This window comes from Naegleria gruberi, assembly GCF_000004985.1.
Source record: "Naegleria gruberi genomic scaffold NAEGRscaffold_63, whole genome shotgun sequence".
NCBI classification, from domain to species: domain Eukaryota; phylum Heterolobosea; class Eutetramitea; order Acrasida; family Naegleriidae; genus Naegleria; species Naegleria gruberi.
The window spans coordinates 128,923-143,281 of record NW_003163264.1 but is presented as its reverse complement, the minus strand read 5'-3'; the positions used below and the strand labels follow the sequence as shown (position 1 = coordinate 143,281).

At 33.8% G+C, this 14,359-nt stretch overlaps 8 protein-coding genes across 8 annotated transcripts; 6 read left to right on the top strand and 2 right to left on the bottom strand.

The window, feature by feature from the left end:
* Positions 1-507: 507 nt before the first annotated feature.
* On the top strand, positions 508-2,315 carry NAEGRDRAFT_81603 (uncharacterized protein; the record flags this gene model as incomplete). Its single annotated transcript, XM_002671212.1, has 2 exons — positions 508-589; positions 811-2,315. Exons 1-2 carry the CDS (start codon positions 523-525, stop codon positions 2,313-2,315), a joined length of 1,572 nt encoding a protein of 523 aa, XP_002671258.1. The 5' UTR covers positions 508-522.
* A 687-nt stretch (positions 2,316-3,002) lies between these two features.
* Positions 3,003-3,773, top strand: NAEGRDRAFT_73756 (uncharacterized protein; the record flags this gene model as incomplete). Its single annotated transcript, XM_002671211.1, has 1 exon — positions 3,003-3,773. One exon carries the CDS (start codon positions 3,003-3,005, stop codon positions 3,771-3,773), a length of 771 nt encoding a protein of 256 aa, XP_002671257.1.
* A 995-nt stretch (positions 3,774-4,768) lies between these two features.
* On the top strand, positions 4,769-5,536 carry NAEGRDRAFT_73755 (uncharacterized protein; the record flags this gene model as incomplete). Its single annotated transcript, XM_002671210.1, has 1 exon — positions 4,769-5,536. The coding sequence occupies one exon, from the start codon at positions 4,769-4,771 to the stop codon at positions 5,534-5,536; it is 768 nt and encodes a 255-aa protein (XP_002671256.1).
* Positions 5,537-6,123: 587 nt separating this feature from the next.
* On the top strand, positions 6,124-6,999 carry NAEGRDRAFT_73754 (uncharacterized protein; the record flags this gene model as incomplete). Its single annotated transcript, XM_002671209.1, has 1 exon — positions 6,124-6,999. The coding sequence occupies one exon, from the start codon at positions 6,124-6,126 to the stop codon at positions 6,997-6,999; it is 876 nt and encodes a 291-aa protein (XP_002671255.1).
* Positions 7,000-8,444: 1,445 nt separating this feature from the next.
* Positions 8,445-9,587, top strand: NAEGRDRAFT_81602 (uncharacterized protein; the record flags this gene model as incomplete). Its single annotated transcript, XM_002671208.1, has 1 exon — positions 8,445-9,587. One exon carries the CDS (start codon positions 8,445-8,447, stop codon positions 9,585-9,587), a length of 1,143 nt encoding a protein of 380 aa, XP_002671254.1.
* Positions 9,588-10,155: 568 nt separating this feature from the next.
* Positions 10,156-10,650, bottom strand: NAEGRDRAFT_53029 (uncharacterized protein; the record flags this gene model as incomplete). The annotated part of the gene is made up of 1 exon (XM_002671141.1): positions 10,156-10,650. The coding sequence occupies one exon, from the start codon at positions 10,648-10,650 to the stop codon at positions 10,156-10,158; it is 495 nt and encodes a 164-aa protein (XP_002671187.1).
* Positions 10,651-11,268: 618 nt separating this feature from the next.
* On the top strand, positions 11,269-12,807 carry NAEGRDRAFT_73751 (TPR domain-containing protein; the record flags this gene model as incomplete). Its single annotated transcript, XM_002671207.1, has 1 exon — positions 11,269-12,807. One exon carries the CDS (start codon positions 11,269-11,271, stop codon positions 12,805-12,807), a length of 1,539 nt encoding a protein of 512 aa, XP_002671253.1.
* A 391-nt stretch (positions 12,808-13,198) lies between these two features.
* Positions 13,199-14,208, bottom strand: NAEGRDRAFT_81601 (uncharacterized protein; the record flags this gene model as incomplete). The annotated part of the gene is made up of 1 exon (XM_002671140.1): positions 13,199-14,208. One exon carries the CDS (start codon positions 14,206-14,208, stop codon positions 13,219-13,221), a length of 990 nt encoding a protein of 329 aa, XP_002671186.1. The 3' UTR covers positions 13,199-13,218.
* Positions 14,209-14,359: the final 151 nt, after the last annotated feature.

Genomic DNA, 14,359 nt, shown 5'->3' with positions numbered 1-14,359 from the left:
CTTTGTTTACAATAATTCGTCGCACACGTCATCATGATTGTTATGGTGATGGATGGGCTTTATATGGTTAATTCACAGTACTGGCTATATTTGTAAATTGTTTGTGTGTTATTTTTCTCATTGTTTTTGATATTCGAAAGTGAGAGAAGAAAATTAAATTATTTAATATTCGAAAGATGGAACAAGACCTCTAGGAATTTGAATGGTGGAACATCGGAAGTTTCCTGATGCTTCATTTTTTGTAATGGAATAGATCCAAAAGTCTCTTCATCACACACTAAAAACGAAACCTTTCGAATAACAATTGTATCTCCTTCATCTAAACCATCTGACAAAAGCAAAGCAACAACACCATTAATGCTTCTTATTACTACACAGGTTGACCGATTTTTTGCAAGACGAAATCTATTCTACTTATTCGTAACAAGGTGCAAACTGTTGACGCTGAACCTTTCACACCCAATTAACAAAATGACTCACGTCAAAAGTCGAAAAAAAAATTAACACATTGCCACCAACAAGATGACAAAAGCAAGGAAGAACACCACCACTACCAAGTCTGAAGAAGATATTGACCAAATTCTCAATGGTATGTTTTGTACATGAATTTTTGCTAAAGGATGAACATTTCCCGCCAAAATACAAATTTACGATTTCATAATGATGATGAAAAAAATGGTTTGATGATGAACCGTTCACATTGTCGTTTATAAAATTACCAAATGATGATGTTGATGATATTATTTATATTGATAAAATTGGATGATGATTATTATTATTATTAAATAATTTGGTGATGATGGAAAATAGATTTGAAGAATGAAGAAAAGAAGAGAGAAGATAAGAAGCGTAAGGAACAAGAAAAGAAGGTCAAGAAACAACAAAAGGATGGCTTCTCTAAGGAAGACTTGAAGAAGAAGAAACAAGAATCTGCTGGTACTCCACAAGTTGCTACAACTCCAGCTACTCCAGAAGCCTCATCTTCACCATCCACTCCATCAACACCTTCAACTCAAAAGAAGGAAAAGAAGGCTGCTGCCACAACTAGTACTGTAACTCCTGTTGAACAAAAGCCTGTTGTTGCTGAAAAGAAGAAAGAAAAGAAGGAACCTGTTGCTGAAAAGAAACAAGAAGAACCAAAGGTTGAAGAAAAGAAACCTGAACCAGTTCAAGTTGTTGAAGAAAAGAAACCAGAACCTGTAGTAGAAAAGAAGGTTGAACAACCAAAAGTTGAAGAAAAGAAGCCAGAGCCTGTAGTAGTTGAGGAAAAGAAACCGGAACCAGTTCAAGTTGTCGAAGAAAAGAAACCTGAACCAATTGTTGAAGAAAAGAAACCTGAACCAGTTCAAGTTGTTGAAGAAAAGAAGCCTGAACCTGTAGTAGAAAAGAAGGTTGAAGAACCAAAAGTTGAAGAAAAGAAACCAGAACCTGTAGTAGTTGAGGAAAAGAAACCAGAACCAGTTGTTGCAGAAAAGAAGGTTGAACCAACTCCAGTTGTTGAAGAAAAGAAACCAGAACCTGTTGTTGAAAAGAAAGTAGAAGAACCAAAGGTTGAAGAAAAGAAGCCTGAACCAGTTCAAATTGTTGAAGAAAAGAAACCTGAACCAATTGTCGAAGAAAAGAAGCCTGAACCTGTTGTTGAAAAGAAGATTGAACAACCAAAAGTTGAAGAAAAGAAACCAGAACCTGTTGTCGAAAAGAAGGTTGAACCAATTGCTATCGAAAAGGTCACACCTGTTGTTGAAGAAAAGACAATTGCTCCATCCACTCCAAAGAAGATCAATGATACTATTTCAAAGTTCGAAGAATTGAAGGCTGAAGAAACTATTGAAAAGAAGGTTGCTTCACCATCTGCCAAACCATTCGTCGCCACAACATCCACTGGTATCAAATTTGAAGAAGCTATCGGAGCTGCTTACAATGAATTGAGAGATGAACAATCTGATATTAGTTATGCTATTATTGAATATGATGAAAAGGATAAGAAACTCCTCAAATTGTTCAAGAAGGGTACCTCATTCGATGAATGTTGTTCACTCTTGTTGCCAGATAAGGCCTACCATATTCTTTTGCGTGTTATTGCATGTGAATTAGATAATGTAAAGAGAAGCAAATATCTCTGTATTACTTTTATGGGTGATGAAGTCAAGGCCATTACTCGTGGTAAGGTTGCTGCCAACATTAACGTTGTTGCTGATCACTTTGCTTTGAATCCATTGCACATTAAGGATAAGAGTAAGATTAAGGAAGAAGTTATTGAAAAGATTAATAACAGTCTCGGAATGAACATTCCATCCCCTAACTATATTTTCTAAGCAAATTATGTGGAATAGCTGGTCAACTACCAACTAATCAATACAACTAAGATGAATAAATCCTAGTATTTTAAATGTAAGTCAATTGATTCATTTCTTCTTAATTCATCTATGGTGTCCAACTAACTGTATGGCAAACAATGAAAACATTAGAAATGTGATGAGAATTGTTAATACAACCTTTGTAAACTGCATTCCAAACTCCAAGTATGCAATCCACTTCTCAATTAGGTAACCTATCATTTTAAACAATAGTCGTAAGGGAATGCATTAATTGGATAGAATGATAAGTTTAAAGCAAAATGTACCTACTCACATCACAATAAATACTTTTTAATCAAAGCTGATATCCTTCCTTGTTCAATGTATTGGTCATCAACGTCTCTAAACACAAGTCCAAACTAGATTTCAGGGTAATTATATTGACATTTGAAGTTGGCAAGTACTGATCCGTACAAGCACTCACAATGTAACATGTTTAAACCAGTTTCTTGAAAAGCTCTGTAAATCTGTGGTGGAAGAATGGTGGTATCGGTCCTTCCTAGAATCCTGAAATGGTCACTTTTCTTGGGAACAATATCTTTAAGCCCAGCAAGCTGCTTGGAGAATTTCTCATACACAGAGAAAAAAACAAACGAACAACCTTCATCAATTGTTGTTATCTATTCGATAATGTCAATAATCACCATGCCATTAAACAATACCTTGCCAAGTTTTGATGAATTTATCCAAAACACCTTTGCAAATAATTTGGTCAACCCAACTGTTTTATATCACCACCAAAATAATAACCAACCGGGATTCACACATGTTAATCCAGCTACAGCAGCAGTATCAACAAGCAGTAACAGACAATTATACATACCATCTTCTGTCACTGAGCAAACATCAGTTGGCCAGATGAAACAATCATTGAAGAGAACATCCCCTGTTGATGAGTTTAACCGGCTAAATGCAGAAATTGAGAGACAACAATCTGAAATTTCTCGTCTTGTGCAAGAGAACGTACTTCTCAAAAGGAAGAAGAGAAAGGTAGATACTCAATCAAACAGCACTCAACCAACAAATAGTCCACAACCAAGTCATACTTCTAGTAGAGCCAGCAGTTCACCAATTGAGTTTACTGTTATAGCAGAATCATCACTGAGTCATAACAAGCAAGATATTGTGATGAGCAATGTCAATGACTATTCTGTTGTTTGGAATGGAGCCACTTATGTCATTTCGAATATTTTCACTAATAAGGATGATGTTTCTCATTTCTATTGTCCAAAGTTTGAATCATTCTATCCAAAGAAGGATTACAAATTGGTTGTTGAGAAGAATGAATATCGTCAATTATTGAGCGAGAATCCACACATTATTCCACTTTTCAAAAAACGTGCATGGAGAGTTTCACTTTTTACAATGGAATTTGTAAACTTTGTAAGAGAATGCAATCAGAATGGCAACAATTAGAGTCTACTTGTTTCTCCACACATGTTTGCAAACTACATGTGTTGTACAAACGAACAGAGAATATTCCAAAGATCAGAATGAAAACAAACTCGTGAGAACCAGATAGTAATTGAATAACGAAAAAGACAGTAAACACAAACCATTCAAGTGTCTGCAGATCATCTCTAATAAATTTCTATCAATTATTATCATCTACAATTGAATGAATCATATGAATTGATCAATTGTAACACACTATCAACAGGATAAAGATTGATAAGCTCGAGATGAGTTGGTAGTGGCTCTACTCAGGAGAATTTTAAACACATTCCAACTTGTTAGCTACTATTTCTAACTTGTAACATTTTGTTGTATTAATAAAAGGAAAGTTGCCAATCTAATGTCAATTGTGATTATTGACATAAAACTGTAGTTGAAATTGAGGAGGCGACATGGTATTATTCATTATTCTTTGACATTTATATCTTTGTGTCATCTTAAATTGATGGGCAACTTATGAACTCAGTTTACCATTAGTTTCAAGGTTTTGGAGATTATTTAACATGGCATGTTGCTTTATTTAATATTCGAAACCTTTCTTTAGAATTGGAATAAACACTTTGATTTTCATTGGATAATATGTATGTTTTCGAATTTTAAACTTACTCTATTGAACAACTTCAAAAGATTAGTTTCTAATAAACTTGTTTCACCATTCAAATTCGCATCAATAGATGGACAAAGACATATCGCATAGTGTAGTACAGCCAACTGACCGCCCCGCTATCAAACACCATAACAATAATCTGCCTTCCAGACAAGAAACATTCGAGGAGGTTTGCTCATAACAGCGGGTGTTTGATCATCCGAAAGTAGAATAAACCTCATCCTTTCTGCTTACACATCTTCTTGCTGCGCAATTTTGAATGCAAACATCAGATGATAAGCATCTGGCAACAACAAACTTTAAAAAACAAACACAATCAATTCCACTAACATTCTCACAGTTGACTAAAATGAATCAACATCTTCAATACGCAATAATCAAGCAGGAAGAAACTCCACAACATGCTTTACCAAATTTCAGAGAATTCCTTTCACAATCCATGTGTTCTCCATCATCTCCTTCTTCTTCATCTTTACAGAATTTTAATAATCAAGAATTTTGTCAGGTGAAATTTGAAGGGCAACAAACACATCAAGTGGATAATCCAAGATTTGAAGCAATTTCACAATCGAGCTCATCTTTATCATGTGATGGTCAACATGTTGATTTACAAAATGATAGTTCGATTCAAGTTTCGTCTCTGATTCAGAAAATAGAAGAAATGGAAAGAAGAATTTATGAACAATCTCAAGTAATTTCAAATCTCTTGAAAGAAAATCAATCACTGAAAACAAGAAAAATTGGAAAACCAACTGCATGTAGAAAAAAACTCACCAACCAATCAAAACAAATGACACTTGTCCAAGAAACATCATTTATTGAAAATTTGGAATCAGGAGTTGGTGATTTAAATCAATATTTAGTCAATTGGAGAGGAAATCAATATGTCATTATCAACGTTTTTAAGAATAGAGATGAAATTATGAATTATTATTGTCCACTCTATCAAACCACATTTCCAAATAAGGAATTTAAATTAGTTGTGCAATGTGATGAATATAAGAAACTATTCAAAGAGAATCAGCACATCAAGACATCAGAAAAGAAGCAAGCTTGGAGAATTTCAATCTTTACAATCGATTTTTATAATTTTGTTAAGAACCATATAAGAGTTTGAGAAAATCTGTAAACATTATCACACATTCGTGTATCTTATTCGAAACTGTTGCTACCCCGACCAGAGATGATTTGATCCTCCTCATATTACATTAGAAACTTTTAAATGTCATGTTCTCTCAATGTTGTGCTTTATAGCCATTGATATAAGAGTCGTGTCCATCACAACTGTCATTTCCCAAATAAAGAAATCCATAGCCACATTGCTCATGTTACTGCACAACTTGGCATTTCACTTTAAAAGTATTTATGTTTAATGTGCACCATCTCGGACACTTGCCGTCAAATTCTATCATTTTTCACACCACTATTAGAAACCTTTATTTGAATCTCTTTAATTAATGAGTAAGTCAATCCTTAGGTGGCATCTTAATTGGGCGGAAAATTAAAGATCACACAAAGATCTTGATTTAAAGTTTACAAATCGGGAGGTTAATCACTTTAGAAAGGACTGAGAAGAAACCACTATTGGAAACAGATAGGTTAAGGAGGCAAACTAAACCTATGAACGAATCGATGTGTTTGTGTTAAATGGAGTTGTGTGTTGGTTGGTCGCTTGGAAGGATAACAAACAAAAAAACAAGACAAATGAATAGTTCATTATTTAGCCTACCTTTCGGTAGAAATTATTCGAAAGGAAATGATGCAGTTGTGGGCCCAGGAAATAATGAAAGAAGTTGTGGTGAAGAAGATGAAGTGGCAGCATTGCCAAATTTCAATGAATTTCTAAGAGATACTTTCGTCTCGAAACCTTTCGAAAGTAGAGACGAAACATGTAATTCAACAAGGAAAAGTACATTTACATGGGGAAATAGTTTCGAATATTGGGAGAAGAAACAAATGTCACAACCATACTTTACGAGTAGTGTCTCTACATCTCCAAAGGGACATGACAAGATACCTTTTCACTCTGCAATTCGAGACGAAATGGGACGAACCATGGATGGCCTTATCGAAAAACTATACGAAAGAATTCAAAAACTTGAAAGTGATGTCAAGAAACAAGACAGCACAATTTCCATTCTCGAGAATGAAAACCAGAAAATGAAAGAAAAGAAGAGAAAGCATGATGAAATTCTAAAGAAACGAGACGAAACTCTAGATTTCACCGAAACCAAACGAAAGGATAGAAAGCTCTTCCTCGTGATTGATGAATTTGAGAAGAGTCAACAAAAAGCCAACAATCAAGTCAAAAACCTTGAAAATTACACAGTTGACTGGAATGGAGAACAATTCGTCTTGATCGATGCGTTCAGTAACAAATCAGATATTGTAAACTATTATTATCCACTCTACCAATCGAATAATCCAGATAAGGTTTCGAAAATGGTATTAGAAAGAGAGGAATATAAGAAACTGTTTAGTACGAATCCACATGTTAAAGAAAGTGAGAGAAAGAGAGCTTGGAGAATAACCATATTTTCTATTGAATTTTATGAGTTTGTGAAACGTCAAAATAAATGAAATGTAATTTGACAGAAATAATTAAATACGAAGAGATTGATCAAGAATAATTACAATCAGAAACATGACGAATCTCAATGATTCATTCTCAGACAGCCAAATACTTGGTGGATTTGAATCAATTGACAGAGATCTAACCAGAAGTGAAAGACTTAATATATCAGCAAATTTACTCAATTTTCCAATCTTGGGAGATCTCTTATTAACCTAAACGAGAAAAATTGATTTTGGATCTAATCCAACAATTCGAACACATATTTCAATCACCTAATGTCCTTTTTAAACTCGTTTGGAATGTTCATGATCAAATTATAGAAATACATTGTTGAATCATGTCATTCATTCCAAAATACTATACACAAAGAGCTTCATCTCCAACAATATAAGGACTTGAAAATTTACAATTTAAAATGAAGAACCTTATTACAAAACTTATCATTTACTGAAATTTTCTAATGTTGTTAGACCTTGTCATTCGCATTCTCAATATTTGGAGCGGATGCTTATGGAGGAGGACTTCAACAACAAGTGCAATCATCATCGTGGCGTATCATCTTCACTGTCAGTGAATTCAACATTGGTTGGAAATGGTGAAAATAATTCCATAGTTACAAACAAAAGTGTTTTGCGAGACCTTCTCTTCTTGGTACATTTGATACATTCAGTTGCCAACTCTAGATCATATGATAGAAAGGGTAATACCTTATAAATATTGAGGTTAGCATTCGTGGCCACTTGGAAACAAATTATAGAATGAGGTGAAATTCTTTCGGGTAAAATGAAAAGAATAGGAGATCCAATATATATACCTGTGTGGATTATCATAATTTGCAATCAAATGAATCCTTGACGAAACTTGCCTAAAGTTAACCATTATTATAAGAGAACATGAAATGAATATAATAAAGACAAGACAATGGAGTCCTTTATCAGACCTTTGGAAACAACACAATTTTATACTAGGATGTCATTTCCACTTTTGGTAATATCGGTTGGCTTTGCATGATAACAGCTATTTGTACGAAAGAAAAAGAAGACACAATTACACTTGAAACATTGGATGCAATCTGATACATCGTGTTATTGGACTATCGTTTACGGATTAATGATCTCATCGCACAAAGTTCCTTATAAATCTTTCAGTTTTCTTTGCAAATCAATTGAGTTAAATAGGGACACTTGTTTCCTTTACATGAACAAGAGGAATCTTGCGAGGAAACCTCAGCATTTCAAGTTGTAAGTTGTGACACCTGTCTAATTTGTGCAAATTCTTAAGACTTAAACAAGCTTATTCGAAACGAGGTTTCATCTTGTGAAAATCATTAGAATTGTTTCGTTATCAAGACTCATCCGATATTTCCTTTATCAAAGTGTGTTGTTTACTTTGTTTTAGACGCAGACTTTACCACTGAATTGTTTAATCTATTCGAAAAAAAACTAAACAAATGTCTCCTAACTATCCAAATCAAAGAAGTGCAAATTCGGCCAATTTCTTTGCTTCATCCAATTATCCAGTTTCATCATCATCACAAGAGGTTTATTCTTCATCTGTTTCACCACCAACAAGAATACGACAAGTTTCGTCTACTTTCGAAGACTCTCGGCAAGTAAATGTTTCAGATAATTGGACTACGAAACCCATGCCATTACCAAACTTGAGAGATTTATTCCAAGATAACTTCCAAGGATCAACATTACCAAACAATCATGTCCTCCACCTTTCTAATAATCTTTCTAATAATGTGTCTTGCAGTTTGCCATCCGCTTCCATGCCATCACAACACATGTGGCATGAGGAAGGGCATGTACAGTATCCTCCAACAACAGAACGAAACCTCTTCAACAGAACATCATCTTGTACATCAAGCAGTTATGGATATGCATCTATTGGAAACCAGACGAAAGATTTCAATTCTTCCACTTCTTCACCAACAAACATTCTCTCAACAAATTCTCCCTACAATCACCACATTCAACATGAAGTACATGCAGCAGATTCTCAACAACATTTAATCAACCAACTAAGAGAAAGAATCCATCTATTGGAAAGAGAATTAGAAACTCAACACAAAACAATTACTGAATTGCAGAGAGAAAATTATGAATTAAAAACTGCACCTAACAAACGAGAAAATTCTGAATTGCAAAATCAAAACGAACCAAGGAAAAAGAAAGCACAGAAAAAGAGGAAAACTTCACCTGTTTCTAATGAACAACTTTCGAATAATTTACTTACTACTCAAACAACGTTTTCATTAGTTGATGAATCAGGAGCTAGTAAGCAACCAGTTGATATTGAAGAAGCTCCAGTTCTTGGAGGAATTGAGCAATTTTCAGTCAAATGGAAAGGAGAAAATTATGTGCTGGTGGATGTTTTCAAAAATCGAACTCAAATCATGAATTATTTCGTTCCATTATATCAGAGTCAGTTTCCTGACAAGAATTGTAAAGTAGTTCTCTCCAGTGAAGAGTACAAACAATTATTTAGAGAGAATACTCATCGATCTCAATCAGAACGAAAGCATGCATGGAGAATTTCAATATTCACGATTGATTTTTATAATTTTGTGAAGAATCAGCAAGTGTAAATCAGAGAAGTGATAAATGAAATTAGTGAGATTTTAGGAAAATTCTTGTGTTTGGTGAATGGAAATTGTTAGGAGAATTGAAACATGATTACAAAACTCAAATATATATAGAAAAAGGTTCCATGCATGTTGAATTTGAGAAACACAACTTGTGATTGCACCAAAACTTAATAAAAAGTAGTGTAAATCATCAAATAGCGATTGAATCGAATCTTTCCTTAATTGGAGTTCTTTAGTATTTGCTTTAGAATATTTCTACAGTTTATTCATCAGAAATGTTGTGCGCCAATCTCTTTACCTTCTTGTACACTCTTGGTAAACGTGGAACTATCTTGACTCTGTGCTTGATTACTTGCCCATCTTGATTTTTGATTAGTTTATATTCGAATATGTTTTTGAGTTTCTTGAGTATACATCCATTTCTATCGATACATATTCCTACTGCAGCTTTGATGGTTTCCTTTGTGGCAGTTACTTCAGTGATGCATGGAGAGATGAATTTACAACCATAGAAATGATACCTTTCATATTCAGTTTTAATACAATTATTCGAAAGATCAGCATAAACTTACTTTCTTTCACATGCAGCAAAAACTCCCAAATTCATACAATTTAATCGACATGCAACGCAATGCGTTCTCTTCTTTCCAATAAATTCTTTTCTATGTTTCAAATTCTTATTAGTGGCACCTGTCACATTATTGAAAATTTCAGGTTGCTTGTCAATAATTTCTTGAACATATGAAGGAATTTCACGTAAAACACCCATTGTATCAATTGAACTACCAGGTGTATCCATTACAAGAGGCAAAGTTGAGTTATCGTCATCATCTCCTTCGATCACAACTTTTGGAGACGAAACTTCATCATAATCATCATTGTCTTCAACGTTATCATATTCCAATACATTGGCAACTACACCTCGTTTGATACCTGATACAGAAGGATCAGCTGGTCGATTACATGTACTTGTGGATGCAGTTGTTCTGTCAATAATCAACAATGTCAAGATGATGGTAATTAACAGAGCTATGCCAAAAAGTGTTGATCTGTGTTTTTTCATTTTTTTTGTGATGGAAAGTTAGAAAAGAGAACACAGTTTTAATAGATCGTAATCGATTGCTTAAAATCAAACCAATTAATTATGTTTCCTTTTTGGGAACTGATTCAATTGTCTAAACATGAATTTAAGGTGTATTTCTGATTAGATAATGCCAAAGAGGTGGTTAAATACTCAATCCTGTGTTCCTAATGAAAGTGTAGCCATTTAAATTTATCACTAGGAAAATCTTTATTGAAAAAAAATTAAAATCGAAATAATTTATTAAAAAAAAATTTAAAAATTAAGAAACATCAAGTTAAATATTGTTCATGTAATATTATTACGATATGGAAGACTTTGATTGTAATTTCAGAGAAGAATATTGATGAACTTTGGATAGTACTCAGGTCGAGGTATTCCTAACTTTTAATGTTCTATTACTTCTCTCTGATCAACAAATCACATTTCGACATCAAAATCACAACCTATCCATGTGTTTATCCTGCTTTTTAACATTTCATCTCTCTACTCGTCATCAACAAGAGAAAAAAAGCCATCATAGCTCCTTTTGCATATTATTATTATTCATACAATAATATTATTTAAATAATAATTACAAATTAAAACAGCAAAAACAAGATGTGTGGAGGAGCCTATGCACCCCCTTTATTCCTTTTACCAGTGATCTTTTTGATTAAAGGCGTTCAAGAAATTGGCAGTGGAATCAAGGCAATGGATGAAGCAATCAAGGCTAATAATTTAAAGATGTTCGACCTCTTCAAGAGGAAGAAGCAACAAATTGATCAAGCAGCCTCTAATCAAGTTGAGAAGCGATCGACAATATCCATCACAGAAATTAAAAAACAATCGGAAGGTATGAGTGATGACGATAAGGATAAGTTGGCCACATTGTTGGTTCAACGATGTGTTGCTAGATTGGAAGGGAATGACTTTGATTTGGCAAAAGAGGATTTACACGAAGCTCTCTCATTGATGAATGTTGTTAATAATGGTGACTCCAAGTTCTATTTACTTGAATATTTACTTGGAATTTGTTGTTATGGAAATGGAGAATATAAGGAAGCTGCTAATTATTTCCAAAAATCAATTGATCACAGAATTTCTCTTGAAACTGAATTGGTTGAAAATCAAAATGCTGAACAATCATTGCTAGATTTAGAAGAGAAATTCTTTTCAATGCAATTGGAAGCCAAGAAACCAATTGAGAAAATTGCTGCTTCCTGGTCGAGAAATTGGTCCTACTATTCCACTAGTGTAACCAATTTTACAAATCAAGCAAAGAATTATTACAATCACAGCTTGATGCTTGGTACTGATAAGCCAGTACTCAAGACTAAACCAAATACATACATTACATTGGAATTATTGTACATTAGAGCTGGCGTAGCTTATTACTCTGGCACTTACTATCTGGATGCAATTCCATACTTTAATCAAGCTATTGAATTGGGAGAAAGTTATCATTCTGAATATGTTGAATCTTCCTATTACAATAGAGGATTATGCTATTATTATTTAGGAGAGTTACAACTTGCTATCAATGACTTTACCAAGTCTATTTCTTTGATGCCTCTCCTCAAGCAAAGAGATATAGTATACACAATGAGAGCTGTTTCCTATGGACGATTGGGATTGGAGACTGAAAAGAAGAGCGATGAACATAAGGCAAAACTCCTCAATCCATTTGCTAAACCATTACCATTATTCCATCTTAGATTATTGAATGAGGATGCGTTATCTCACATCATGTCCTTCCTTCAAACCAAGCAATTATTGGTTGTATCTTCACTTAACAAGTATACAAGAATGTTTATCAAGAAATACTTACAGGAGAATGATATTCATATTAGTTGTGCTTCCTTGATCACAACAGATAAGAAAGCTATTACATCTCTTGTTAAGAATTTATTCCTTCCAAAAGAAGAAACCCCTAACAAGAGAGAAATGATGCTTAATGTGCTAAATATTCCTCTTTTGCAAGAAAATGCAAAGAACTTAATTATTTATGATTCTTCAGAATTTTCTATGCTACACGACTATGGCTACGACAGATACCTTGAACACGTAGTAATTACCAAATTCAAAAATTTAAAGAGATTGGTATTTCACAATTATCATACTACTTTGTTAAGAACTATTCCTACAAATAACCCATAGCTAGAGTTTTTGGAAATTGGAAATAATTCATTCCATGATGATGAATTTGCCGAGATGATTAAATCCCTTACCAAACTAAAGCAATTGAAATTATCAATTGCTTTTTTCTCGTGCAATCCTTTCAAAGACTGCAAAAATCTTCAAACAGTTGAATACATGCCAGTAGATGAGGAATTCAAAAAGATTTACAGGGACATAAATAGTGGGAATTTACTACCTGAATTCTCTTGGGATGATATCAAGCAGCAAAACCCACATCATTTTCCGTATTGGTTTCCCTACTCCTCTTTATGAGGCACGCACTTTTTAACCTTCAACATAAAGTTGTCTAACTCCTCCTACATTCAAGATTTTATTTCTCAATCACCTCCACAACGAAACAAATAGAATTGGACATGCCAAGTATTACCTTTATTTCTTGATTGGTGAAATGGTTACAATTGCTTTGCCATTATTTACCTTTTTATAGATAGCAACACGTATCATACCAGTAGGAGGATTTCTAACTTGGAATGAAACAGACTTTGAATTATAAGAAACAAAGAAGGAATTATTTGGATTTGGAAATTGAATATCAGGATTTGTGGAATAGTAAACTTCAACTGATGGATCACTGAATTCCAAATTGAAATTCAATGGATCATTCATATAAATGGTATTCTTAAATTCAATGATGGTTTCAACATGCTCAGAAAGTGAAACTATATTTTTACCCATGCCCATTAATGGACGCTCTGCTTGAATAACTGTTGTAAAGTCTTGGATAAACAATTCGTTTGCAAATCTTGGAATACTTTCCATTAAAATAACATTGAAATAGTACATTTCTTCAGTTCCAGCCTTTCCAACAATTCCCAAAGTTGTATTCACTCCACTTCCAACATATTGGTAATTATCTTTACCTGGCATTCCTGTCAACTTGCTTGCAAAAATCATCAATCTCTTATTGACGAGAAGGGAGAAAGTTTCTTGAACAGTGACTAGTTCAGTTGCTTGACCATTTCCAAATTTGATTTTTTTGAAAAAGTAGTTAGATTCTCCTTCAGTGATATTAGTCAAATGATTTTCTACTTTAGTAATCTCCAAAGCATTCATTGGGGTGTTTGGCAAGAGACAGAATGTCAAATCTTCATTGGTTCTGTAATGACATGGAATGCATGCAGTATGTTGTTGGTTGGTAATGTAATTTTTTGGACATGCTTGACATGTGGTTTGTCCAACATCAGTATTGATGGTTCCTGCAGGACATGGCTTGGATTCATCATTTAAACAATAGTTTCCTGGTGAGCAAGGCTTACATTGAGAATTAGCAATGTACATGCCTGGTGGGCATGCGCAGGTTACTAAAGCTAGTTGGCAAGAAAGAATGAAGGCAATTAATGCAATCAATGAGGTTTTCATATTTTTTCTAATCGTTTATACGAACGTTGGTGGTAAGTTGACTATTTATTGATTTAGACATGCTTATAAAGGAGTTTAGTTCGGAGTAGAGTAAAGTATCTAAAATTTGCCTTAAAATGCTTGTGTGAAATGTTCAAAGAGATTACAAAAG